The sequence below is a fragment of the Capsaspora owczarzaki genome (genome assembly GCF_000151315.2).
Source record: "Capsaspora owczarzaki ATCC 30864 unplaced genomic scaffold supercont2.8, whole genome shotgun sequence".
Taxonomy (NCBI): Eukaryota; class Filasterea; order Ministeriida; family Capsasporidae; genus Capsaspora; species Capsaspora owczarzaki.
The window spans coordinates 17981-43233 of record NW_011887299.1 but is presented as its reverse complement, the minus strand read 5'-3'; the positions used below and the strand labels follow the sequence as shown (position 1 = coordinate 43233).

At 55.6% G+C, this 25253-nt stretch overlaps 7 protein-coding genes across 7 annotated transcripts in view; 3 read left to right on the top strand and 4 right to left on the bottom strand.

Annotated features, from left to right (window-relative positions):
- Window positions 1-1370, bottom strand: part of CAOG_08845 (hypothetical protein) — a gene marked incomplete at both ends in the record, with an annotated part of 2630 nt that extends 1260 nt beyond the window's left edge. Inside the window, 3 exons of the mRNA XM_011272197.1 lie at window positions 17-355; window positions 440-512; window positions 1051-1370. Coding sequence (XP_011270499.1) covers window positions 17-355; window positions 440-512; window positions 1051-1370 — 732 coding nt within the window. The remainder of the gene's footprint in view (window positions 1-16; window positions 356-439; window positions 513-1050) is intronic.
- A 303-nt stretch (window positions 1371-1673) lies between these two features.
- Window positions 1674-4261, top strand: CAOG_04965 (transducin family protein/WD-40 repeat family protein). The gene is made up of 7 exons (XM_004346600.2): window positions 1674-1909; window positions 2403-2497; window positions 2648-2735; window positions 2839-3018; window positions 3136-3235; window positions 3322-3491; window positions 3605-4261. The coding sequence occupies exons 1-7, from the start codon at window positions 1785-1787 to the stop codon at window positions 4092-4094; spliced, it is 1248 nt and encodes a 415-aa protein (XP_004346650.1). The 5' UTR covers window positions 1674-1784; the 3' UTR covers window positions 4095-4261.
- Window positions 4262-4492: 231 nt separating this feature from the next.
- On the top strand, window positions 4493-8772 carry CAOG_04964 (Rac1 protein). The gene is made up of 4 exons (XM_004346599.2): window positions 4493-4706; window positions 4787-4825; window positions 5227-5469; window positions 5576-8772. The coding sequence occupies exons 1-4, from the start codon at window positions 4602-4604 to the stop codon at window positions 8678-8680; spliced, it is 3492 nt and encodes a 1163-aa protein (XP_004346649.1). The 5' UTR covers window positions 4493-4601; the 3' UTR covers window positions 8681-8772.
- Window positions 8722-11647, bottom strand: CAOG_04963 (hypothetical protein). Its single transcript, XM_004346598.2, has 4 exons — window positions 11566-11647; window positions 9964-11036; window positions 9211-9808; window positions 8722-9100 (listed from the first exon to the last, which is right to left on the bottom strand). The coding sequence occupies exons 1-4, from the start codon at window positions 11584-11586 to the stop codon at window positions 8939-8941; spliced, it is 1854 nt and encodes a 617-aa protein (XP_004346648.1). The 5' UTR covers window positions 11587-11647; the 3' UTR covers window positions 8722-8938.
- A 904-nt stretch (window positions 11648-12551) lies between these two features.
- Window positions 12552-18123, top strand: CAOG_04962 (hypothetical protein). Its single transcript, XM_004346597.2, has 2 exons — window positions 12552-12898; window positions 13121-18123. The coding sequence occupies exons 1-2, from the start codon at window positions 12565-12567 to the stop codon at window positions 18046-18048; spliced, it is 5262 nt and encodes a 1753-aa protein (XP_004346647.2). The 5' UTR covers window positions 12552-12564; the 3' UTR covers window positions 18049-18123.
- A 1-nt stretch (window position 18124) lies between these two features.
- On the bottom strand, window positions 18125-21598 carry CAOG_04961 (PAB-dependent poly(A)-specific ribonuclease subunit 3). Its single transcript, XM_004346596.2, has 4 exons — window positions 19048-21598; window positions 18775-18873; window positions 18559-18697; window positions 18125-18414 (listed from the first exon to the last, which is right to left on the bottom strand). The coding sequence occupies exons 1-4, from the start codon at window positions 21591-21593 to the stop codon at window positions 18274-18276; spliced, it is 2925 nt and encodes a 974-aa protein (XP_004346646.1). The 5' UTR covers window positions 21594-21598; the 3' UTR covers window positions 18125-18273.
- A 144-nt stretch (window positions 21599-21742) lies between these two features.
- CAOG_04960 (hypothetical protein) lies at window positions 21743-25225 on the bottom strand. Its single transcript, XM_004346595.2, has 7 exons — window positions 24818-25225; window positions 24297-24422; window positions 22893-24202; window positions 22746-22799; window positions 22450-22649; window positions 22205-22338; window positions 21743-22108 (listed from the first exon to the last, which is right to left on the bottom strand). The coding sequence occupies exons 1-7, from the start codon at window positions 25085-25087 to the stop codon at window positions 21902-21904; spliced, it is 2301 nt and encodes a 766-aa protein (XP_004346645.1). The 5' UTR covers window positions 25088-25225; the 3' UTR covers window positions 21743-21901.
- Window positions 25226-25253: the final 28 nt, after the last annotated feature.

Genomic DNA, 25253 nt, shown 5'->3' with positions numbered 1-25253 from the left:
TCGTCCGTTGGAATACATGCTGGTTGACAGGGCCGTGGTGGATGTCGTAGTGCACAACACCCGTATTGCCAATCACACAAATCAGTGTCCAGTTCGGAGCACGAATGGAATCGACGTTCTTGATCGCGCGCTTATGCATGTTAATGTTGAAGCCACACTCATCGACGTAGAAGATGCGCGATTGGGGAATGTTCGCATTGGTCAAGTCCTGAAACCACTCTTGGCGCTTCATTTTGACCGCCATCGAGTTTTTGCGAGTGACCTGCTCATAGATCATCTTGAAATCAATGCCCATGCGCTTGACATGACGACCGATTGTCGTCGCGTTGACTTTCACATCAAACTTCTCGTGCAACTTGTTTTTTTTTTTTTTTTTTCAAACCGATGTGTATTTCGTAAAACTACAGCTTTAACACCGTAATAGTTACAGTACTCACACCGTCATAACTTCAAATAACAAAAGCTCGATGGATCGCGCCGCTATCTTGGCGTACGAGATTCCTACCAAACATCTGCAGCCAGATTGACTCTGGAAATGACTTCACATGAGCGCTCGCTACCCATGAGGCTATGCTTGTACCCGATCGACTAAAGCTTGCGAGCTGGCGCGGTCGGCGGGCACTAGGCGGTAAACTTGAGAGTGATGGTCGGCGCTCGTTCCTTCCATTCGCTTGCACCCCAGTCAGCCTTGCGGCCGATGAGCGGGGTTGGCACCACAGGGATGCCTGTCCATTTTGTCGTCGTAAACGTAATCTTCGGTTGCTGCGCGCTCTGAGCGCAGGCAAGGGTTTCTTGGTTCGTGGGTTGCCACGTGGAAATACGAGATCTCCACGCGGCTGCTTGAGTCGACTTTCGATCGCTTCTTGATCAGTTGAGGCACACCAGCGGAGTTTTCGGGTGAGGGACCAGCTCGACCGTGAGCCACACATTGATTCCCGACTCTGGAGAGATGTGTGCCGGGCAGCGTCGAGTCTCATGACGCGCCGGTGGTAAAACACCCTTCAATTTCGTGGAGTCGCAAAACACCACAAAAAAGAAGACTCGTGCAACTTGTCGGCCAGCATGCCGTTGGTCACGGCGCAGTCCTTGTCGATTTCTTCCGCCAGGAATTCCTCCATTTCCCTCGTCACGACTGTCCGATTGGGTGGCTTGGAGGCACGAGGCTCTATGATACCAGTCTCGCGAAACTTGGTGCACACATTGTGCGCGGTTGCGACCGGGACATCAAGATAGTCTGTAATCTCGCGAAAGGTGCACAAGTCCTCGTCGCGCAATGCAACAATCTGCCTGCGCAAGTCCAGGGACATGCGCTGGCGCTTGCGAGGGGTAGCTTGGGCAATCTCCTGGTCGTCGTTGGCGTGTACGGGCATCACTCGTTGGCGAATGCAGGACTGTTCAGGTGCCAAAGTAGGCAGCGTTCATTATTTAGAGTGCAGTGTTCATTGTGAAAAACTCTTTGTCCAATCGCGAGTCACGGTTTTTTCAATGTCGCAGTGTCGTTCGGACCTTGTTGTTCAAAAGCGGCTGTTCAACGGGTGCTGTTCAAAGTTATTTGCATTTTTGTCCGGATCAACTTTGTCCAATGCTCACATTGTTCAAAACCGATTGCAGCAATGTCGATTAAGAAATGTTCAAAACATGTGTGTTCAATACCAAAGTCCACTCGTTCAATCTTTCCGCACGAGTGTTCCATCACCATTGCCGAACACTGTACCAATCAATCCCAGGTCCACAACTCATACACTCACACACACTCTTCACTTTTGTCCCAAAACATCATTATCATGGCTGACGACGGCGACGTGCGCGCACCGAGCGATCTGGTGCTCGAGGACCAGGTCTTTGAGCTCGCCTTCCACCCGGCGCTCGACGTCGTGGCAGTCGGTCTCATCAACGGCCGCATCGGCATGTACGTGTTGGACTTGGTTTGCAAGATGATGAAGTCCGGTGGTTGGTTGGTTGGTGGTTGGTTGGTGGTCTTGGGGGGAAGTGAGTGAGTGGAGCGAGATTGGACCTGGCCCAATGATCAGCCGAACATGGCATCGGATGAGCTGGTGTGCGTGTGTGCGTGAGTGTGAGTGTATGTGAGTGTGTGACTGGGAGTGTGACTGTGACTGAGGGCTGGACTGGCAATCGGAGGTCAAATGCACTTGGCCATGTGGCTGTGTTGGCTGGCCGTCCATTGGCGTTCTGCTCCCCCTCACTCTCACTCTCACTCTCACTCTCACTCTCACTCTCACTGTCAACACGCTGCTCCATTGCTGCATGTGTGTGTATTCAGTGTGATTACTAGCGCTGTCACTCGGCGATGGTCAATCTCGAGCACTCACTCCTCACACATGGCCCCTCTCCACCTTCACTCAAACTCATACTCACTCGATCTGATTGCCTCTATGTGTTAGTTACCAGTACTCGCTGGATGGAAACCAGGCGCTGCTCGATCTGACGCACCACCGCAAAGCTTGTCGCGCGCTCGCCTTCTCTGCTGACGGCAATGGTAAAGCCAAACGACTCGCTGACAATGATACAATGGCATGGCATACAATGGCATGACATACAGCGATGGTCGCTGAACGAGCGGGGGTTTTGCAAGATGCAATTCACAAGCTTACATGGCTCACTTGCGCTCGATTCTTTCAACCAATAGTGCTTTATACCGGCTCGGGTGACAAATCAATCCAGGCGGTGGACATGAACACGGGCGTCATCCTGGCAGCCATCGACAAGGCTCACGAGTAAATCAAACAAAACCAAAACAAGAAGGGGAGTCGGCTTGAGGCAGGATGAAATGCTCGCAAAGCGCTCACTCTCATCACTCTCTCCATTCTCCCCACACAGGGAAAAGATCAACACGCTGATTGCGTTCGAAGAGTGCATGCTCGCAACGGGGGATGACGGCGGCGCAGTCAAGATCTGGGACACCCGACAGGCAAAGAGCATCTTCCAATTCAAAGAGAATGAAGATTTCATCTCAGAGCTGTCGTACGTGCCTGGCAAGCGGTGTATCTTGGCACCCAGGTATGCAGCTGCAGAATCTTTGGTTTTTTTCTGTTGTTTTTCGCAACACAACTCCACAACTCTTGCTAATGCCTCTCCTTCTGTCAACTCTGCGTTTTTGGCGCGTCTCTTTCACAGCGGCGATGGCACGCTTTCAGTGTTTAGCCTCCGCAAGAAGGGTCTCTTGGCTCGCTCGGAAAACCAAGAGGACGAGTTGCTGTCCGCTGTGACGCTCAAGGTGAGTGTCCGCAAGAATACACTGATGACGGTTGCTGCACGTTTACTCACCACTCTCGTCGTCATCTCTCCATTACCATCTGCCAGAACAATCGCAAGGTCGTCTGCGGCTCCCAAGGCGGCATTCTCGACATTTTCACATGGGACGAATTTGCAGACATTAGCGACCGCTTCCCCGGTCACCCAGACTCCATTGACAGCATTGTCAAGATTACCGAAGATATTGTTGCCACTGCGTCGTCTGACGGTTTGATTCGGTAAGGATCGTTCGGTCTGTTGGCGAGTCAGTTCTAACTGCGTTGTCTTGCGACGTCGGAACTCACGAAACTCCCGATGCTTTCTCTGATTCTCTTTTTTCTCGCCCAACCAGAGTCGTAAACATCCAACCAAACAAACTCCTCGGTGTCTTGGGCGAGCACCCCGACTTCCCCGTCGAGCGCATTCGAAAGTCCCGCGACAGCAAGCTGATTGGAAGCTGCTCGCACGACCAGCGCGTCAAGTTCTGGAACATTGAGGACTTTTACGCAGAAGAGGAGGAAGGCGAGCTGCCTGATCTTGCGGAAGACGCCATGGCCAGTGGCGCCGGAGTGGACGCCATGGACAACGACGACGACGAGAACGCTGACGAAGACGAGTGGGCGGACGAAGACGATGATGGCGATGACGACGATATGGATAGTGACGATGACGATGACGACGACGATGATGATGATGATGCCATGGATATGGACACTGGCGCCTCAAGCTCACACGGGCGCCTGCAAAAGTCGCGCGCACAACAAAAGCAAAACAATGGCAAAAAGAAGAAGCAGCAACAACAAGCCTCGCGAGACGCCCAGCGATTCTTCTCTGGCATGTAATCGTTGATGCTTGCTTTGTGAAGTCGGTTGTTTTGTTTCTTTTGGCAGTGAGGGTTTTTCCCTTTGAAGCCAAGTCTGTGGTGATGCTTTCTATTTTGATTGTCCGCGTTTTTGTTGTTAGTGATATTGATTACACGTCTCTAATCGATCCAGAGGGTTGATGAGCGTGCAGTGTGTGACTTTTGTGGTGTTACTTGTAGCCATCTTTAGTTTGGTGTTGCTCGTGATCGTGTAACGGAGGGAAGATGTTGCTGTCGGCTGATTCTCGGCCATTTCATTCACTCCGTTCGCTGACTTCGTTCGCTTCTTTCAATCGTGCACTGCTACTCCTCCTGGTGCGCCTAATCCACCTTGCTGTTCGAGTCGTGCAGATCGCAACATCAACCCAAGAATAGCCCATCCAGCACCCGTATTTAGTAATCGACCACTCACTATTTCAATACTCTCTCTTTCTCTCTCGTTGAACTTGTTTGAGAGTGCAGTTCTTTTATTTGCCAATTCACTCGCATGCAGAGCATCAAGTGCGTGGTGATTGGCGATGGCGCTGTCGGCAAGACGTGCATGCTGATTGCATACACGACGAACGCCTTCCCCGGCGAGTACATCCCCACGGTCCGTACAAACCCCCCCCTTCTTAATATCAAGCCACACTTGATTGTCGCTCACTGTGCGCTCAACAACATCAAATACAGGTCTTTGACAACTACAGCGCGAATGTGATGGTTGAGAATGTAAGCTGATCCCTCATTCTGTGCATTCTGTGGCTCGGATGAACAACCCCTCTCCCCCAGGTCGAGCAATGCCACTCGAAGCGATCGTCATTTCACCATCAAGCCGTTGGGTGGCTGGGGCACTGGCTGTCCAGCGATGGAAGCGATGAGGAATGACGCGGTGATCTGGCTTGCGGTTCCAGCACTGCCGCTCGCTCTCGGGATGACCCTTTGTTCTCTGTATCTCACCGCATTCGCTTCAAGCAGCACCAACCACTTGCATCAATGGACGCGAGCGGAGAAGAAGAGCGCGTCGTCTCAATCTGAAACCCACTCACTCACTCACTCACTCAGCAATTCCGAAAAGAATCTCACTCTGACCGTTCGCATGCCGAATATTATTGCTGTGAATCAAAATTCAGATGCCGGTCAATCTCGGATTGTGGGATACGGCTGGACAGGAGGACTACGACCGATTGCGCCCGCTGAGCTACCCGGGAACGGACGTGTTTGTCCTCGCGTACTCAATCATCAGTCGCCACTCTTTTGCCAACCTGGAGAAGTGGCGCGCAGAGATTCACCATCACTGTCCTGGAGTCCCCGTTGTGCTGGTGGGAACAAAGCTCGACTTGGCCTCCTCGCACCGCCAAGTCCAGCCGCTCGAGGTGAGAGTTGTTGGTTGTGTGCACCACACTGAAACAGCAACCCTTCAAAACATGTGATTGTGCGTGTAACTCAGCATTTTTTTTCCAAATGTACTGTGCTTGACAGGGCGAACACTACGCCAAGGTCGAGCTCCACGGCGCGCCATTCATTGAATTCTCCTCGTTGACGCAGCAAAACCTCAAGCGCGCTTTCGACACCATCATCCTTGCCGGCATCACGGGGCCATCAAAGCCGCAAAAAGGCTCGTCCGGGTGTCTCCCTAGAATTCTATGTTGCCGCAACGACGACGGCTTGGACTCTTCGACGGACAATTCTTCTGCAGCGCCCGCAAAGAAAGAGTCAAATCCGGAGGACGACGGTCGCCACATTGTTGCCGGCCACCATGTCAATTCTGTGTGGTGCTTGGAGGAGGTTCAAGGCCTGCTGTTCTCTGGATCACGCGACACGGCCATTCGCGTGTGGGACGTCGAGACGGCCGAGTGTTTGGCCGTCTTCACGACGCACACGCAGCAAGTCTACCAAGTGCGCCACACCCATGTTCCCGCGTCCATCCTCCAGACGCTCGCCCATCAGACAGTGCCGCCAGACACTGGGATGGCCACCGTCGCGCACGTCCTCGCCAGTCCCTCGCTGTCACGCCATGTCGGCCGCGACCGTGGCGTCTTGCTGTCCTGCTCGACAGACGCCACTGTGAATGTCTGGGACTTGAATCGCTTTGGGCTGCTGCACACCTTGAGACACTCTGACTCGATCAACGACGTCCGGCCGCTCCCGCAGTCGCACCTGGTGTTTTGCGGGTCCACCAACAAGACCGTCACATCGTGGAACTTTATCACTGGAACCAAGCTGCGTGTGTACTCTGGAGGCGGCGGCATCATCAACTGCCTCGCAGTCTTGCCTCGCTCCTCCACCGACAGCAAGCAGCAACAGCAAGGGCCGCAGCCGAACGACGGCCATGGATTTGTCGTGGCTGGCTGCTCTGACAGCAAGCTGCTGGTCTGGGAGATTGAATCTGGCAAGCTCTTGCACACGCTTGCCGAAGCGCATGTCGGATCTGTCAACTATATCTGTCTGAACCAGCCTACTTCTACGAGTACGAGTGCCACCACCAGTGAGAGCGAAAGCTTTACCATTGTCAGCGGCGATGGCGCTGGTGGACTGGCCAGCTACAATGTCAAGACGGGTGCGCTTCTTTGCAAGAGTCGGGAGCACACGGATGCCATCAACTACCTGGATGTTCGAAATGGCCTGATTGCCACAGCCTCGCGCGATCAGTCCGTCCGCGTGTTGTCGGCCAACTCCTTTCCAAACAACGCAGGCCGCGTCATTATTCGTGGCTACGACGCCAGCGTCCGTGCCGTGAGCCTTTCCGAGGATGGTCGCCACGTCATCCACGCAGGCAAGGACGCTCGAATCCGCTGCTCGAGCACGACTACGGGCAAGCTCGAGTGGGAGTACGACGGTCACACGGACTTTATCAACCGCATCATGGTACGCGGGGACGCGGTCTTTACGGGCGGTCGCGACGGCACCATCCGACAATGGTCCATTGCGCAGCATCCAGGACGCCTCATTCGTGTGTACTCGACGCGGATGGAGCGCTTCCAGCAAGAGACGCTTCCGCGAGCATCAGCGCTCGTCGCGTTTGCGTTGCTGCTGGTCAACTTTTTCCAGCTCGTGTCGATGCCCTTCACAGTCACTCTACCGTGGGCCAACAGTCACGTTTTCAACACCATTGCCATCCCGCTTCAGCTCGAAATCAGTGACTTTGTCTCGGTCAAGTACGCGGCTTACTTTTTCTCCACCGTGGCGCTGGTCTGGTCGTGTGTGGCCCTGATGATGCTGGCGTATCGCTGGCATCCCTATGCCACGCAACTCCGCACACTGCAAGGCCAGCTGTGGAGCTTTGCTTCGTTACTGGTGTGGGGTGTCAGCTCGTTCATGTACATTCCGTTCTTGCGAGTCCTGCTCAACGTGTTTGCATGCTCGGACAATGTTTCCGGGGTGTCTGTGCTGACGCGAGAGCCTTCTGTCGAATGCTGGAGCAGCGGCTACCACCAAGCCCTCGTTGCGGTGTCTGTCGCTACGTTGATTGGCTTTTTGACCATGATGATGCGTCTGGTGTATGTGGGAGGCAGCCTTTCGGAGGTTGCCGTCTACTTTTGGTTTAATTGGCGGTTTGACCGGCCTGATTTGCGCAAGATTCACTGGATGAGCGTCAAGTCGGCCGCCACGGCGCGTACGGACGCATTCATCAAGGCAATGATGGTCGTTGCAACAACCGTGCTTTCCTCGCCGCTGGGCGACGACGGTGTCAGTATCATGCTGTCCCTGCTCACCCTGCCAGTGCTTCTCGCCATGCTTGCATTTCCCATCTACCACAACGCGCTAGTTTGCTGCTTTGCGTGCGGCCTGGCTGCCGTGGTGCTGTGGACGAATCTGTTTTCTCTGGTGGTGACGCACAACTATGCCGGGCTGATGGTCGGCACGCTTGTGCACCTTGCACTCATCCCAACCGCCTTTGCGATCGGATTTGCCCTCATGTACTGGCGTCAAGGAAGCGCGGCCCAACACGACATCCGATCAGCTGCTGGGTTTAGCAAGCGCATGAAAGAGAATGCACTCTCGCTGAAACGCCGCGGCTTTGGCACTCTCGGCAGGAAAGGTCGCAAGAAGACAACGACTAGTGATGTGAATGGCGGTGACGACGAGGATGACGATCATCCACACACCAGCCTTCAGATGCCGAGTGTGAACAAGCAGCAGCAGCAGCAAACATCTTCGGCGGCAGACTCCGACCCTTCCATGTTCGATGAGGGCCAGATGGACTTGGAAGTCTCTCGGGTGCGCGCCGAAACTCTGCGCCTCAAGACGGTGCGTGGCGCCAAGGGCGAGGCCGCTGGAAAGGATGTCAGCCAATCCATTCTTTGCGACATTTGCGCCTCGCACGTGCCGGCATTCTGGTGGGACAACCACATTTCTTCCGTCAAGCACCTTGAAAACCAGCAACGAGCCATGGCCGCCATTGATGATGGGGTCTTTGCGGATGCCCAGATGAGCAACCCCGCTGCCATGTTGGCGGAGGCGGGCTACTCGACGCCTCTTTCGTCTCCGTTGCCAGTCGATGACGAGATTGGTCAGATTGGCATCACCGTGGAAGACCAGGGTCCGTCAGATGCTGCCGATGCATCAGTTTGGGTGGCAGAGTGAGTGAGGGGATGGCCTCCTTTGTTGAAACGTGTTTGCAGCGATCAGACGTAAAAGATTCATTTGTACACTACAGCAAACAATTAGACAATGTATACGTGACATGAAACACAAAGCAAAATCATCTGTCTGCCACGTTTGCAATGCAGCAAAATAGACCAGACAAAATTTCCAAACCAAAAAACAGTCGTTTCTTTTGAAAGAAACAGCGAATCGGATTGCCGAGTCCGACGAGAGCAAGAAACAAGACACGGATGTCAATTACAGGGTATAAGAGTTGCCAATATTGTATGATGTATCGTATCGGAAAACGGCCGAGGCCAAAATACTGGCGACGATGCAAGGCACGTCTTCGGTGGGGCGGATACTCATGTGGCCTTGAGCGCCATCGCCGTAAGCATAGTGAGCCACCAGGTCTCGGTTCTGTGAGCAGCAACAGTTGAGTGTGTGAGAAAGTTGATGAGCAAGAGAGTTGCAAAAAGAAAAACCAATGCCAAAACTGAAACGCAAAAAACACTCGCAAAAACACTCACGCTAACACGGGTCAACTCCATGTTGAACGTCGGGGCAGAGGACGGACGGGCTGCAATAAACGGCAACGGACGGCCTGTGTGATCGAGCGGGTTGATGCCAAGCTTTGTGACGTTGGCAAGCGGAGAAGAGTTCATGGCAAGCACGGTCGCGAAGGGGATGTTATCGTTTTGGCCAATCATGATGAGCGAGTGGCGGAAGATTTGCAAGATGGGAACGCCTGAAAAGTCCAGCAGAATGAACGAGCTTGAAGCGTTTCCTTGCACCAGCTGGAACAAGACGGCCTTGTTGTTGTCCACAATCTGGTAGCGGGGAGCAGCGCCAGGCACGCGTGCAAAGCTCAACTCAAACGAGCCCAGTACGGGTGGTGTGAGCGTCCACGTCAGCTTGACGATCGGTGGTGGTGTGCCTGGAGCGCACTTGCTGCTGTAAGCGGGATCCAGTTGCATTGGGAAGGAATGCGGGCCGACCAACGCGCCGTCCGACGCGTACTGCAGCGCCTCCGGAAGGGTAAAGGTTGCGATTTGGACGTCGCCGAGCACGGTGCGACGCAAGCGCAATGAGACGATGAATGGCGCGTAGCCCGAAGCAGGCACAATACTGTCGCAACCACCCAAAGGGGAACAAGTGGATGAACATGAAAAAAAAATCAGAGGAAACAGACAAAAAAAAATCAAGCTCGCCTGGCTGCCAGCAACGAGCCCATCCAACCACCGCCACCATCCCCCCCGCAACCTCCAGCACCAATCACTTACAAGGAGTGCGGGTTTTTCAAGCCATAAGCCGCAACGTTGCTTTTCTTGACGACGTCGGATTCCACTGGAGTGGAGAAGGGGCCGCCGTGGGTAATGACAACGTACGTGTTTGGAAGCTTTTCGCCAATCTTGGACGGAATGTTGGAGCAGGAGACTGTCTTCACGGCCATTCGGCGCTCGTAGGATGGCGAGATGTGCCAGCGCATGGTGGAGGCGTACGCGGTGGGGCCTTCGGGCACCTCCAAGTTCATCAGGACCGGGACGCGCGTCAGTTGCGAAGGCAGCGGGGTGTGCTCCTGGCCTTGCGTGGGAGGGAAGTTTGGCATGGTCAGCGTCGGCGCAGTGAACATGCCCTGGACGGGACGGTTGAGAACGACCGCTGCAGGAACGGGACTCGCTGCATGACCCGGGGGCGCTCCACCATAGGACGAGCCCTGTCGCGACATCATGGGCTGGGCAGCAGCGGGCTCTCCGCCATAGGACGAGCGCGCAGAGACGACTGGAGCTTGCGGTTGCGGCGGTTGGAACGGCGGTGGGCCGGCCTGGTTGTTGGCAGCGCTGACAATGCGCTGCTTCTCGTTGGGGACGTCGTAGATCGGAGCGGATGCCTCTGGCGCGCCTTTGGCCGACAGTCGAGACGGCGGGTTGTCATACGATCCTGGCGCGCTTGGAGCCGAGCTGGCGGCACCACCTGTCGGCGGCGGATTGTCATACAGCCCAGCCGGATTGTTTGCAAACTGCTGCGGCATGGCGTAGCTCGTGTCAGGCGCAGCGGCCGCGTAGAGTGCGTTTGGGTTTGCAGGTGTGGCATAGATCGGACCATCCGCCGCGTCGGAGGGAGACGAGTAGATGGGCGCGCTTGCGCTTGGCGCTGAAGAAGAGGCAGGACCAGCGCCTGGCTGAGCCCCGGCCGGCAGGTATCCATAGCCGAACGGCTGTCGTGGCGCGCCGAGGTTGACGACGCCATCGTTGCCACCGCCGTGAGCGCCGTGCGCAGCAGGAGCGGCCGAGCGCGAGCTGCTGACTACATCGTCGTACAGCGGCGCGCGGGCAATGTCATCGTACGACGGCGGCTGGCCACCATAAGATTCAAACACAGAAATCGAGTAAGATTGAGGTGAGTCAAAAGTCAAAGTCGAGTGTTTGAGTGTTTGCGTGTAAGGCGTTGGGAACAAGTAGAGATTAAAGAATAAAATAAAAAATCCAAAACGAGTTGGAAGTTGAGTGGAGTCAAAAAGCGAGGGGAAGGGAAGGAGGAAGGAGGGGAAGGAAGGAAGGAGAAAGAGAGAGATGGAGAGAGAGATGAAGAGAGTGAAGAGCGTGGTGCAATGGGAGGGGAGGAGGAAGAGGAGAAGAGGGCAAAGAGAGAGAGAGAGAGAGAGAGACTGGGGGAACTCCGACTCGCTTCATTCACACAAGGACGTGCAGCGGAAGAGCGAGAGAGGGACAGCCAGAGATAGAGATAGAGAGAGAGGATGAGAGAGAGATAAGATGAGAGAGAGAGAGAGAGAGGAGCATGGGTTGACAGGAAGAAGGAGACAGTGAGATGGACAACAATGGGAAAGCAGCAACGAGAACGAGAAGAGCGCGATGGTGACGCACAGCATCGCTCGACTTGGACATTTGTTGTATGGGGGAACAAAAAAAAAAAGGAAGAGTGGACAAATCGAGAATCAAGTCAAAAACAACCATAATAAAATGAAAAAACCAAAGGCGCATGGACTGATACTAACACAAAGGGGGAATTGGAAAAACGCATCAAACAATGACCCAATCTACGGCTACTGCACGTTGCACCGGGTCTGTTCGCTGATCTTGAACTCGAGGATTGTGTGGGTTGTGGTCTGCACTATTCTATTGGAATAACGCTGACCGAAGTCTCGTGCTCTGGAAGTTGCGCACAGAGACATTCAATCTCAGGCGTTTGACTTGAACGCCCGAACTTGCATTGACGACTCTGAATCTACGCACAATCAATCTGAGTTCGTGCTACATTCAATTGAATGCAATGCACACAGGTATGGCAAAAAACATAAGCCGGATCGCTTTCACGGGGAAAAACGAAAAAAAAAAAAAAAAAAAAAGCCTTCAACTTGCAATTGCACTGATTCGCAACACATTGCACGAAGAGCGCTTGACCTTCGAAATCGGTTGCTAATTAGCATTTATATAAATCAGCTACAGATACACACGCATGCGATTATGCAAGTAAATGACCCAATTCAGCCCTTTGCAGCACAAAAACGTCGGAAAGCGGGATGGCTCGCACGCTTCCCGCTGGCTCCATTTTGCCATCTTGCAAAGTCACGGAATCGGCTCATTGTAGCCCTACAAACGTGCCGCTCTGTACCCACAATGAATGGCAAGAATATTTACAAGCATATTTGCTGCAAAGCGACGACGCTGCTAGCTGTTGCAAAACCAAAACTCGAGAATCAACTTGACTGTTTGTTTTCAGTGGATCCGAAGAAGGTTCCTCTCAATTCTCAGCATGCAAAGCCCCGATTTGATTGCTGTCTCAGCAGTCATTCATCTATGACTTCGATTGCTCTTTGGGGAAAGGGGTCACTCTCACTTTTTTTTTTTTTTTTTTCAGCACGAATGATGGCTGTGGTCGTGAGCAGCGCGGGTGAATGCGGCCGCAAGCCAGCCAGCTCTGACACGCTGCGGCCGCTGGGGATGCGCCGACCCCGCCGCCGCAGCACCCGGCAGTCAGCCACGGGCACAGCCAACAGCAAACACGGAGGAGAGGCGTCGGGAGCACAGCAGGCGCACAGCGACCAGGGCGACGACGAAAACAACAGCCAAGCAAAAAATGGCGCGAAAACTGCGCCGCAGCCATCTCGGCGGACTGCTCTGCTGTTCCGCGCCGCGCAGTGCCTCGACCGGATGCAGCAGCAAGACGAAGTGGGTTCAGCGCACGTAGCAGCAAACGGTGAGCATGACAATGAACAGCACTCAACGAGAAACAAACAAAGCAAAAAAAAAAAAAAAGTGAAACAAAAGCTCTGTTTCAAAACTTGCAACCAAAAAGCGCGCCCTTGATTTTGCTTTGGCTTTTGCAACTGTTTGTGGCGTTGTTTGTCGACAACTGATGAGAACCGACTCTGCATTGAACGCACCACATTGGCGCTTTTTTGGGCTCCCAAAATCGCAGGACACGCGGCTCGACACTCAAGCGATCAAGCTCAACCTGTCAATGTGGCGGGCAAGTTGCAGGTCGACCCGACCCCTGTCGTCGTCGTCGCGCCCTCGCCCGGCCAGCAGAACCTGGCTACAGACATGCATGCATCGGTGATGGTCCTCGTTGGCCCCTCTGTGGACGAAGAGGCGCCGTGTGCACTGCCAGCCAACAACAACCCATGCCCTGCTGCGACCGCCCAGCACACCTACACCCGAGCAGTCGAGTTTGCCATCCCTTCCGTGCCATATGGACACTACAGCTCACCGCCTCCGTCTTCGAGGCGTGCAGCGGCTCTCATGGTGCAGGACGGCGACAAATCACCCTCGTCGCTCTTTTCACCGCGCGCCAACGCTCCTCCACCCAAGCGAGGGCAAGCTCAGCAAGCAAAGTTGAACCAACATGAACAGCTCGATCCGTCACACCAATCGCGAGACAATCCATCGGATTTTCATGCACACCCGATCTCATCCACTTTTCTCGAGCAATCGCCAATCGAGCCCAGCCGCGCAAATGCCGGTGCTGGTGGCCATGCTGGCGGTATCTCGTCGACTGTCGTTGATCTTGTGACGCCATTGGCTGTGCGCGATCTCATTGATCGAGCCAACATGGACGGAGGGCAGTATCGGCTCAACCCGACATTTTCAGCCTCGCCAATCATCACTCCTCAAGTACTGCGCATGGATGTTCTGCGTGCTCCAGTCAGTGTGAGCAGAGCATCGCCGCTTGATGCTACTGTGCTCCTTTCCGGTTCCTATCAACCGACCCAGTCGTTGCTCGAATCGACCGCTCCCGTCACTCCGTCTGCCTCTTACGCGGGCACTCCGTCCAGACTGCTTGCTCGGGAGCTCTTTCCCGAGAAGCCTCCCATCGCTACTGTACCCATGTCCACGTCGCCAGTCTCCTCTCCGCGCAGCAGCTTCAGCGTGACGAGCGAATTTACAGTCATGAATCTCCCAACGGCGCAGCAGCTTGAAGACGTTCGCCAATTGACACCAGGCAAGTTTGCGTGGAGAGCCGAGTTCCAGTCTCCCGGCCCGACCATCCCAATGCCTGCAGTATCCATGCCACCTCTTCTCTTTCCTGCTCCCGCTGCCAGTCCCGACGCATCATCACGATCTGCTGCCGCTGCTGCTGCTGCTGCTGGGCTGCCAAGGAGCTTTTCGCAAGAAATTGCCACCGCAACCAGAGTTCTGCACTTTGAAGAGCCAGCTCCAGCCGAGCCGGGACTTGAGCTGAACCTGAACGAGGCAGAATCGGAAGCAGCTCCCAATTCCACCTTTTCCGACCCTGAACGGCGTCCCGTCGAACCGATGCCGCCGTTTGGGGGGTTTTCTACTGCGGCAGGCAAGCAGGTGCACATCAATCCCGAGGCCTTGGCGCGAGCTCGTGCCTTGTTTGCCGATTCGTCCGAGGATGCAACAGGCCGTCCTCTTGCCGACAGCTCGGCGGCGACTTCAGGGCATGTTCCCAAGTTTACCGGATTTACCACAGCGTCAAACAAGCCTGTGCACATTGATCCACAGGCTTTGGCACGCGCGAGGGCAATGATGGGCGACGCTGACGATGCAGAAGAAGACGAGCACGAGGATGCACCTGCGCCTGCAAAGTTCGCTGGCTTTACCACCGCATCGAACAAACCTGTGCACATCGATCCACAAGCTTTGGCACGCGCGCGAGCGATGATGGGCGACGCTGACGAGGCAGAAGAAGACGAGCATGACGAAGCACCACAACCATCTGCTCCAGTCAAGTTCGCTGGCTTCACCACCGCATCAAACAAGCCAGTTCATATTGATTCAGAAGCCCTGGCCCAAGCTCGTGCAATGTTTGCAGAGCAGGATGCAGTGCAGACAAATCCAATGTCGCCCGCAAGTTTCGAAGGATTCTCGACAGCTTCCAACCGACCAATGCCGGTGGCGCCCGAAGCGTTGGAGCGGGCTCGAGCCAAACTGTCCAGCTCCGATACTCGTCCTGCATCTCCAAAGCTTGCAGATCTGCCGCCTCCTCCTCCTGCATCCCGAGGTCTTCCGCCAAACACTTCGGGGTTTAAAACTCCCATTCTAAACCGAACACTGATGACAGCGATGCATCAACAGCAACTGCCCACAGCACCGGCCACGCCAGTGACTGGTGGCAGAACGCTGCCACCGACTCCTTCGAGCCATCGCGGTGGACCAGCCTCCTCGCCGTTGCTGGCCTCCGGCTCGCGCCCTTTTCGTCCGCCTGCACGCACATCCGCGAGTTCTACCCCGGAACTTTCGCGGGCTCAGTCGCCGACGGTCGTGCCGCTGTCGATGCACACGCGTCTGGCAAACAAGCGAGTGGCTGGCGCGATGGAGGGTGTGGAGACCTCGGCTGCGTTCAAAAAGCATTGCTTTGTTGCTCCCCTCCTCGATCCATCCGCGCAATCACGCATTGCTACCGCGAGTACCAGCCATCACGACAAGACTAACCGAGCGAGCTCCTTACCGAGCGCCTCGTCGTTCGCGTTAAAATCGGCCGTCTTCCATCCAGCATTGCCTGCTGGTCAAAAGCCAACGCCCCTCCGTGCCTGGATGCTGGACCCGACGCCAATTCCTCCAACCAAGGCCATTACTGCGGCCAACGCAAGCACATTCCGCTTTTCTGCCCCCGAGCATATGGACCTTGCCGACGTTGCCGGTGGATTTCTGCCGCTCACCGTTTCCGCGTACAGCGGTGAAAGCGGCGCCACCCACAATGTCAGTCTGCAGCTTGGCACGGATGGTTGCGCTGGAGCAGCCGAATTTGAGCTTGCCCTGCGTCAGGTGCCTGGCGTAAAGCTGAGTCTGATCGCTGGTGAGTGGGTTGCCAACCATTTCCGCTGGATTGTCTGGAAGCTCGCGAGCCAGGACACCCGTCTGCACCACGTCTCGCGCCAGAGATGCCTGACGCCACAGCGGGTCATGACGCAGCTGAGAGCACGGTACGAGTACGAGGTCAATCACGCTCGTCGTTCTGCGTTGCGTCGAATTCACGAGCGAGATGATGTGCCGACCAAATTCATGGTGCTCTGCGTTGCGGAGATTCTTTCCGGACCTGGAGGCGCACCCCAACCCAATCAGAGTCAGCGTTCGGAAACTGCCAGCCCAGCTGCTGCGGCTCCCACTGCGAACGGCAACCCTCACAAGTCTTCTTCGGCTGCTTTGGGCTGCTCAGCCAAGGTGCTACTGACAGACTCGTGGTATAGCATTGAGGCACAGCTCGATCGGGATCTTGCTGCTTTGGTGCAGCGCGGCAAAATTGCTGTTGGCACCAAGTTGGCTATTGCGAGCGCCGAGCTTGTGGGTCCCGGAGATGGTGCTGGCCCGCTGGAACCAGGCGCCGCAAAGACGAGCTTGCGCCTGACGGCAAACGCGACGCGGCGCGCTCGTTGGTGGGCATCCCTTGGCTACCAAGGCCGACCACCGTTCTTTACCGCCCTGAGCACCGCATCTCCGACTGGTGGTGCGATTGCTGCCGTCGATGTTGTGGTTTTGCGCCAGTACCCGGCTGTCTTTATCGAAACTGTAGACGGGCGCAAGGTCATTCGAAGTCGACGAGCGGAAGAACGGGCGCTGACGCTGTTTGAAGAGCGGCTGTCGCGCCAAGTCGAGCAGCTGCAAGAAAAACGGCTGGCATCGCATGAGCTTTTGGCCTCGAACAAGGAACAGCACGATGATGAAGCTGACAAGGATGAAGAGGAAGATCTTCAGCACGGGATGGGCGAATTCGGCACCGGACTGGACGCCAACGGCATCCTCGCCAAACGCGACGTCACTTCGCTCATGAAGGTCCGCGTGATGGACACGCAACGAGCGCGCGCCTTGCTGGCTGCTGGCGAATCTGAGAGTGCAATGTTTGCCCTCTCCACGGTGATTTCCGTGTGGAGACCAAGCGAAGACTTGGAGCATTTGTTGCGTGAAGGCGCGCACGTTGCATTCTACTCGCTCCTCCCGTCGTCCTACCGCGGTGCATCCAGCTCCAACGGGCTTGCCAGCGCCGCGCTTCAAGTCGGCACCATTCGATCCACACGCTATGCCGAGCTCCCAGCGGTGCCAGAGTGCGCAACCATGCTGCCAAGGCAGTTTTGCGATTGCTCGAGCATCGAGGCTCTTGCGCTTGGCTCTGAGGTCGACACGGTTGGCGTCGTTGTTGGCCGGACAGTGATTCCCGATCGCTTGTTTTTGGCCGACGCATCGGAGCACATGCGCCTGTTTGTGGTCCAGACCTCTGGTGGCCTTGACAGGCTGGGTGTGGGCGACAAGCTGACTCGTGGCACCACCGTGGCCATCTCAAACGCACTGGTTCAGCGATTTGTTCGCGTTTCAGGGTCGAGCCATGCAGTTCCCGTGCTCGAAGTGTCCGATCTGTCAGTGTTTTCGACCAAACCCGGTGGCGCGCTTGCCGTCACCACCCTCGGGGCGCTCCAAGCGCGTATTGCAGCGATCCCGGACCCGGTCAGCTTCAACGCGCTCATGGACATGGAGGTCGAGAGAATCGTTGCGCACGAGGAGGAGCAAGAGTCCATTCGGCGCCAGCTCCGCGAGACCACCAATTCGGCGTCTGCATCGGCAATGCGAATGGACGTGGTTCCTGCCGATGTCCACGTCTCGAAACGGATGTACGATCCCTCCTCCTCCTCCTCCTCCTCCTCCTCCTTTTTGCTTCATGCGGCTCCAGACGCGGAGGACGAGCGCATCACGAGCTTGTACCACATGCCAGCACCCAACAATGCATTTCGAGCTCCTGGCCAAGGGCGGTCGACGACGACGCCCACGCATCCGAGTGCTTCTGGGGGCTTGGTTGGTCGGACACGCGCGGGCGGTTCCACTTCCTCGGTTCCTCGACACACGGCCAACATTTTGCCTCGCACGCAGTTTGGCTTGTCTGGATCAAAGTAGTGCGGTCGGCGGGCATTGCACAAGAGTTGTTCAGATGCAATAGAATGCCTGTTACGACAATATTCGAGACGTTTCATGGTTCAAAAAGTAATTTATTCCGTATTGATGAAAAAAGAGACAAAAAGAGATTGCACAACAAGAACAAGACCGCACACAAAATAGGCTCACGCCCAATCTGTGCGCACTTGGGGGGGCTGGGGGAAGGGGAACGAGGTTGTTTGGCGCCTAACGACCTGCACTTGTTGCAGCCAACAGCTCTTGGAAGGCAGTGTCGAGGCAGCGCTTCAAATCCTTGTAGCTCACAACCAGCATTGACTGCTCGTCACGCGAAGACAGCGCGATTTTTTCAGGGAAGCCTGCATCCAGCTGTTAGTGCCAAGAGCGCGCATGGAGTAGGGCACAAGGTGGAGGAGGGTGTGAGCAAATATGCCAATCGCAAAGTGAATGAAAAAAAAAAACAAACAAAAAAAAAACAAAAAAAAAAACCACAAGAAAACAAAAAAATCTCACCTTGTTCAAGCTCTGGACGACATGCGAAAGGTCAATCCAAGGCTCGCCAGTGTCCAGAGCTTGGTGGAAGACAAAGTCACGGAAGAGCTTCAACAGGTAGCGATCGCCGGTTTCAGACCAAGAGGTGTCCAGGAGCAGGCTGAGGTGGTTGTGCAACATTGTAGCGTTGTGAGTTTTGGTGAGCAGTGCAAACTAGTGACAGACCACCACGCTTACCCGTCACGCTCGTTGATGAAGCACATTTTCGCCATGAGACGGAATAATCGGCCATTTTCCAGCTCTTTGGCAAGCTCGTTTTCGAGTAGTTCGTGTTGCCTGTGGGTCAAAAAACAGCCACACCCAACGCATCCAAAATGAGACCATTACCAATTGAGACAAAAAGCAAAAAAAAAAAAGCAAAGACAGTCGAACACCAAAAACCAAAAACACAACCGAAAGAAAATCGACAAGAAAAAAACGACCAAAAGCCAAAGCAAAAAAAGGACCTACATTGCGCTGCACTCCAGTTCCGTGAAAAATCGAGAGCCAATGAGTGGCATGAGCTCGGAAACGCTGCGAATGGGGTTGCGGTTGACGCCAAGCAGGTGCGCAAAGACTTGTGCAACATCTTGATGGTAATTTCGATTGACATAGGTCAAGCCTTGAGAGATGGACTCGCGCGAGGCCAACACAGAGACAGAGCGGCAGCAAACAGCAAGCAACAGCCGACCGAGCGAGGTGAGATCTTCCTGCTGGTAGTGCTGGAGGAAGGGATGCTGTTTGCCAACACCCTTGGTGGGGTCAAAGGTGATCATGTCCATGATGCCCATGCAGTTGATCTTGAGACGAGTGCGGCCTGTCACAAGCACTTTGGTTGCGTCCAACACGCGGCACGCGAGGCCTGCTGCATGCACGGTGCGAATGGCCGATGTGAGCTGAATCAAGTAGCTCCAAAACACGGTCTCGGACAAGGCTTCGCTCTGCGGCGAGAAATGCCTGGCGGCGAGCGTTTCCGCGTTCGGATGAAAGTCGTACTCAAACACAACCGAGTGGTCATCAAACTCCTTGGTGGTGAAGGCGTCTCGCACGGTCACGATGCTGCTGTGCCGAATCTGCTTCCACTGCCTCACAACAGCCATGGGCTTGTCGCTGGTGAGGCGGAAGCCCTCGATGCGTCGCAGGCAGTACGGCACAGAGTCTCGGATGCCCTTGTACACGGTCGTTTGGTAGCCAAACAGGCGACGCGAGTCGGCCGAGCGATTTGCCACGGCTTGAGGGGTCAGGGGCTGCTCGTCGAGCGGGTAGATGGTGTGGTAGCGGTCCTTGTCGATTTGCTGCGGGATGAAGGCAGCGAACGGAGAGGCAGGGTCGGGCTGGGCCAGGATGACCATGCTGCGCATGATGAGCTCGTAGCGGAGGTCGTCCGGCATGAAGAATGACTGCGCGCCTTCGGGGATGTTTGGAATGTGGGAAATGTGCGACGGATAGTGGTGGTAGAGTGCTTGTTGGGCCTCGACAAAGGTGACTTCTGCCGCGCCGCCGTTCGGTCCGTTCCCGCCAGCGCCGCCATTGTTGCTGTTGTTGTTGGGATTGCCGGATGCACCATCGGATGACCCGTCATTCGAGTAAAAGTAGGTGGTTCCACCGAGCGATTCTCGTGACTGGTAAGCGGTCGGCGTTGCATCAGACGACGCAGCAGCTGAAGACAAGGCAGCAAATTGAAACGCGGCTTCGGCCTGGGTCGCAGGCAAGGATGAGCTTGGGTGGAAGACCTCCGAGGCGAGGTTGAGGGTTGATCCGGATGCAATAGAGCTCGGAGGCTTTCCCGACGACGAGGAGGAGGTGGTGGAAGCGGAAGCGGACGAGGCGTACTGGATTGGCTGCTGGTTTCCGAGTTGAAGCTGGTGCTGCAGGTGGGATGGGTGTCTGCTCGCGCTCAGGTTGTTGGCGCTGCCTGCATTGCTGTTGCTGGACGAGGTGCCTGCTGCTCCCATGGGGACGAATGCAGGGGCGTTGAGCTGCGGCGGGACGGACGCGGATCGCTCACTCTGCAGCGAGTGGTGCAGCAACTGCTGGTGCTGCTGCTGCTGGTGGTGGAGCTGTGCAGCAGCGTGCGCGGCCGGTACAAACGCCGGTGCGTTTGAAGCCAGAGTGGAGGTGGATGCAATGTACCCTGCGTTTGAGCTTGAGCTTGAGAGTGAGCCAGCGGCAGGATTGAACGGCGCAGACATGGCCGCTCCAGCTGGTCCTGATGCTCCTGATGCTCCTGATGCTCCTGACGATCCCGGTGGTGCACCCACAGAGGGCGGTGCGCTTGGTGCTCGAACGGGTCCGCCTTGGCCATTGTTGGCAGCAGCGTTTGGCTTTGGATGGTGCTGCTGATGGTGATGGTTGTACTGCTGAGCTTGTTGCTGTTGCTGTTGCTGTTGCTGCTGCTGTTGCTGTTGCTGCGCTTGGAGCAACTGCTGCTGGCGTTGCTGGTGCGGCTTCTTGCCAGACGAGCTGCTCGCTGTGGTTGGGTTGGCGACTGGCGACGGCGGCAATCCAAACCCAGCACCACCTGATGCTGCTGCTGATGATGCTGCTGCTGACGATGCTGATGCTGATGCTGAGGATGGCGATGACTGTGCCTGGTGCTGCTGGCCGCGACGGGGCGCCGACTGGGGTGACCCAGCTGCAGCAGCAGACTTGCCATGCTGGTGGTGCTGGTGCTGCTGGTGCTGATGCTGATGCTGGTGGTGCTGATGGTGGTGCGACGATGCTGGGCTGCCCGTGCGATGGGACTGCTCTCCTGCTGCTGATGTTGATGCTGCTGATGCTGGGCCTCTTGCTGGGACTGGCGCTGGGGCACCCGCTGATGCTGATGCTGATGCTGCGGCTGCTGCTGCGGCTGCTGCGGCTTGCTGCGATGCTGCTGTTGCGAGCACGGCCTGCGATGATGAGGACGGTGAAGCAGCAGCAGCAGCAGCAGCAGCGGTCGAAGCAGCAGCTGAAGGACCGCCGCCGCGACCACCACGACGCGCATTGCCACCACCGCCGCGGTGCTTTGAGCTCATGTTGGGGTTGGCGTGGGGGGGGGGGGGAAAGGGTGAGGAGCGCCGGAGGGAGGAAGGGAATGGGAGGAGAGAAAAAGAGTGGACCGAAAAAAAAAAGAAAAAAAAAAGAAATGGAAAGTGGAAATTTGGCGGGAAAACGCTCAACTTATACAGCAGTGCACAAAGAGTATGACGAAGAAGGGGGAGGGGGGCGAACAAAGAGAGACGAGCATCGAGATGGCTGTATGGTGAAATTGCAGTACAAGCACGAACAATGTGTACTCGCTTGAGCAACAAGGCAAAACATGCCAAACAAAAGAAAACACAACTCATGGCGCGGATGGAGCCGCACTGTCCATCAGGGAGCCAGTCTTCAACACCCAGCTGTTGGCCTTGCTGTAGGCAAACTCCTTGGTGATCTTGTTGTACGCAGCCGTCGGCGGATCTTCTCCAGCAGCCAGTTTGATGGCCGTGAGCGCGTCGGACCGCTTGAATTGTGTCTTGTCACCCGCAAAGCGAATGAATGCATCGCGGAACTGAAAAAAAAAACAGGCCAAAGGCACGGGAGCTCCAGTGAGATGTAAACACTACAACCAAACAAAGGGAACAAACAAAGGAAATACGACCCTTACCCGATCCAGCTTGGGATCGCCACTCGACTTGGCGACCAACTTGCCCATCGAGCCAAACGACACGCAGTGCCGCACAAGGGCCTGGCGAAGGTCGTTTTCACTGACTTGCGACAAGTAGTTCTTTTCAGGCATGACTGGAAGCGACAATCAGCAACAACATCAACCAGCAAAACACACACACAAACAAAACAAGATCAATAATCGCAAAGCAAAAATGCCGCGACAATGACAAACACGTTGCTTACCGCTGCGCGCTGCATTCAATGCCTCAACAATCAGACTATGAGTGACAACGCCGTAATGCTTCAGCACGTCCGTCATGAACGAGTTGAGTTGCTCGTTCATGTTGTTGCCGGACGGCGGTTCCAAGGGCGCGTACGGCGCCAAGACTTCCTCCTTGACGGCGGGCTTGTCTTCGTCGCGCTTGACATTGCCGAGCTGGCTCCTATCGAGTCGAGGCAACAGGCGGGAGGACAAACGTTGAGAACAGAATAAACAAAAAACCAAATCGATGAAATTCCAATGCCACTCGGGCGCTTACTGGTGTCGCAAAGCTTCCCACATTTGCATGTGCTTGAAAACCAAATGAGAATGACTACAGAAAGTTATCGGAAGTAGCACGACGAAACGGTGGTCAGGACATGCGTGCAGCCAGTATTTGGAAGAAACCTCGAACATTCCAACTTACCGACTCATAAAGTCCTCCTGGTCTGGGTTTTTCAAATAGTATCCCTCGTGCTGGCGCGGCTGAGCAATGCCGTGGAGAATCTCGGTCAAGTCTTCTGTCTGGATTTTGACGAGCTCGAGAATCTCTTTGCGGGTGACAACACGCTTGGTGGTAAACAAGTGCAGGACACAGTCGCGACAACGAATGAGCTGCTTGACGCTGGTGTCGGTCGTGGCGCTGTGCGTTTGGCCGCTGAAAAGCAAGTCGCTCTTGACAATCCAATTGCCACGAACAAGGCCGGCGCATGGCTCTGCTGCAGCGATAATGGCACGCTCGTCCGTCACACCAAGCAGCTCGAAGAGCTGGTCGGTGGAGAGAATCTGAGCATTGACGAGAATGGAAAAGACGCGGTCGGAGAGCGAGCTGTTGCTCGACACGCCGCGCGCGACAGGGCCAGCCGAAAACTGCGTGCCTTGCTGATGCACGGGACTCAACAGTCCAAGGTAGTCGCGCGTCTCCAGTTGCAGCGCGCTCAATGGCAGCTTGTCGGGGTCGGCAGCAACATCGAAAAAGCGGTCCCACGCGGAGCTGGCGACATCGCTGGTGGTGTTGTAGTAGGTCATGGGCTTCCAGCTCTCCTCTTCGAGCTGCGCCTGCAAGTAGGCGTGCGACCGCTTGCGAGCTTGCAGGGCCTTCTCTGACTCTTTGCGGGCAAACTTGACCTGCACAACCTCGTCGCCCGCGGCTTGGCCCGCGTCCATTGCGCTTGCGCCTGCCGCACTCGAGGCGGCCGAGAGCCCGTCGTTGCCATCTTCGTCCGCGGCCGTCTCGGCAATCTCGGCCTTTTCGGCAGCCACAACCATGTCCATGTAGTCGAGATTGGGTCGCATCTGCAAGATGCCGGATGTCTGGTGCGTGTAAATGGACCCGCCGCGCGTGTAGCAAATCATGTTGTGCGCTCGAATGGGCACAGTGGTCGACGAGAGGATGCTGCGGTCGATCTGGTTGAACGGGAAGGGGCGCTTGGCCTCCGCCTTGCCAGTGTCGACCTGCTGGGCAGTCGTTGTGTAGCTCGAAGTGGTGAACGCGGCATGAGCCGCGACGGTGTCGCTTCCAAAGGCAGCACGCGCCGAGACAGTGGCTGCAGCCGCAGCCGACGCAGACAGACCACCAGCAGCGCCGCCGGTCGCACCCGCAGACGGACCGGCCGCGCCCGCCGCCAGCACACCGTCGTGGGCGAGCTTGACACCCTCGTTGGCGGATTTTGCCAGCGCACTTCCACGATTGGGGTCGTAGTACTGTCCGCGAGCGATTGCCGAGACAAACTCGAGCTGTTGACATCATTGGAGGTGGGAAATAAAGAAACGGGAGTGAGTTTGCAGGAAGAACGTCTAAAGCAGCAAAGTGGTCGGTTTGACGCTCTACCTTCTGGTTTCGAGGCTTGAACCGCACTTGCGGCTGCTGCTGATCAAAGTTGTTGAGCGGCGAGCGAAGTGGGAATTGGACGAGGTACAGCGTGCCATCCAGCGAGCGTGTGAGGACGACGTCAAACTGCGACAAAAGCACAACGAGCACAACATATAAAGTAGCAAGTAAGCAAGCAATTCAAGTGAGTGCATGCTTGTTTGTCGTATTTGACGAGAGTGTGTTGGTTTGACGATCGTTTGAAGCAGTAGTGAAACTGATAATGTTGATGGTGTCTCATTATTGTTTCGGTCTGCTTTCTTATTGTCAGGATCCATGTTGCATGGGACTTGTTTTGTATGACCGGGTCTTGTAGTGGTCCTTTCGTATGCCTTGTATCTGCTTTGTGCATTTGGGCGCCTCGTGCAGAGCAGAGCAGAAGCTTCTTCTTCATCAATGGACGGGCTGCGTTGGACGGAGACCGCGAGCGTTGGTCCTTGGCTGTGCTCTTGCCACATGTGAGCCCGATTTGCTTTGCTTACCGCTTTGACGATGGGGTCTGCGGCCTGGTCTGCGGCTGGCAGCGTGCTCTCGGACTGGTCAAAGTCGGCTCCACTTGGCTCGTAGACGACCTGCTCTGCTCCCTGTCCCTGTCCCTGTGACTGACGGGACTGCGACTGCGATTGCGACTGCGACTGCGACTTGGACTCGTCGTCGTCGGCTGGGATGGTGATGAGCGATGCAACGGCGCGCGATGACATTGGCTCGCGTTTGAGCTGCTGCGGCGTCGGCTTGACGTCCATCGGATCCATTGCGCGCGGAGGAAGGGGGGGGGGGCGGTGATCAAAAAAGAGATCAAGCGTAAGAAATGAAAAAAAAAAGAAAGAGAACAAGTCAAGAAAGAGCGAAGAGGAGAAGAAGAAGAGAGAGTCAGAACGAACAGAAACAACAGATGGACTGAGCTGACAAACCAAGGTA

Coding starts and splice junctions, on each gene's coding strand:
- CAOG_04965 (XM_004346600.2), top strand. CDS start 1,785: ATGGCTGACGACGGCGACGTGCGCGCACCGAGCGATCTGGTGCTCGAG. Junction 2,498..2,647: donor CTTCTCTGCTGACGGCAATG/GTAAAGCCAAAC, acceptor TTCAACCAATAG/TGCTTTATACCGGCTCGGGT. Junction 3,236..3,321: donor TGTCCGCTGTGACGCTCAAG/GTGAGTGTCCGC, acceptor ACCATCTGCCAG/AACAATCGCAAGGTCGTCTG.
- CAOG_04964 (XM_004346599.2), top strand. CDS start 4,602: ATGCAGAGCATCAAGTGCGTGGTGATTGGCGATGGCGCTGTCGGCAAG. Junction 4,707..4,786: donor CCGGCGAGTACATCCCCACG/GTCCGTACAAAC, acceptor CATCAAATACAG/GTCTTTGACAACTACAGCGC. Junction 5,470..5,575: donor GCCAAGTCCAGCCGCTCGAG/GTGAGAGTTGTT, acceptor TGTGCTTGACAG/GGCGAACACTACGCCAAGGT.
- CAOG_04963 (XM_004346598.2), bottom strand. CDS start 11,586: ATGTCCAAGTCGAGCGATGCT. Junction 11,037..11,565: donor TGTCCAAGTCGAGCGATGCT/GTGCGTCACCAT, acceptor TATGGTGGCCAG/CCGCCGTCGTACGATGACAT. Junction 9,809..9,963: donor TTGAAAAACCCGCACTCCTT/GTAAGTGATTGG, acceptor TGGTTGCGACAG/TATTGTGCCTGCTTCGGGCT.
- CAOG_04962 (XM_004346597.2), top strand. CDS start 12,565: ATGATGGCTGTGGTCGTGAGCAGCGCGGGTGAATGCGGCCGCAAGCCA. Junction 12,899..13,120: donor AGCGCACGTAGCAGCAAACG/GTGAGCATGACA, acceptor CCAAAATCGCAG/GACACGCGGCTCGACACTCA.
- CAOG_04961 (XM_004346596.2), bottom strand. CDS start 21,593: ATGAGCTCAAAGCACCGCGGCGGTGGTGGCAATGCGCGTCGTGGTGGT. Junction 18,874..19,047: donor GAACTGGAGTGCAGCGCAAT/GTAGGTCCTTTT, acceptor TTTGACCCACAG/GCAACACGAACTACTCGAAA. Junction 18,698..18,774: donor TTCATCAACGAGCGTGACGG/GTAAGCGTGGTG, acceptor CAACCACCTCAG/CCTGCTCCTGGACACCTCTT.
- CAOG_04960 (XM_004346595.2), bottom strand. CDS start 25,087: ATGGATCCGATGGACGTCAAGCCGACGCCGCAGCAGCTCAAACGCGAG. Junction 22,650..22,745: donor TGGGAAGCTTTGCGACACCA/GTAAGCGCCCGA, acceptor TCGACTCGATAG/GAGCCAGCTCGGCAATGTCA. Junction 22,109..22,204: donor GCGATCCCAAGCTGGATCGG/GTAAGGGTCGTA, acceptor TTTTTTTTTCAG/TTCCGCGATGCATTCATTCG.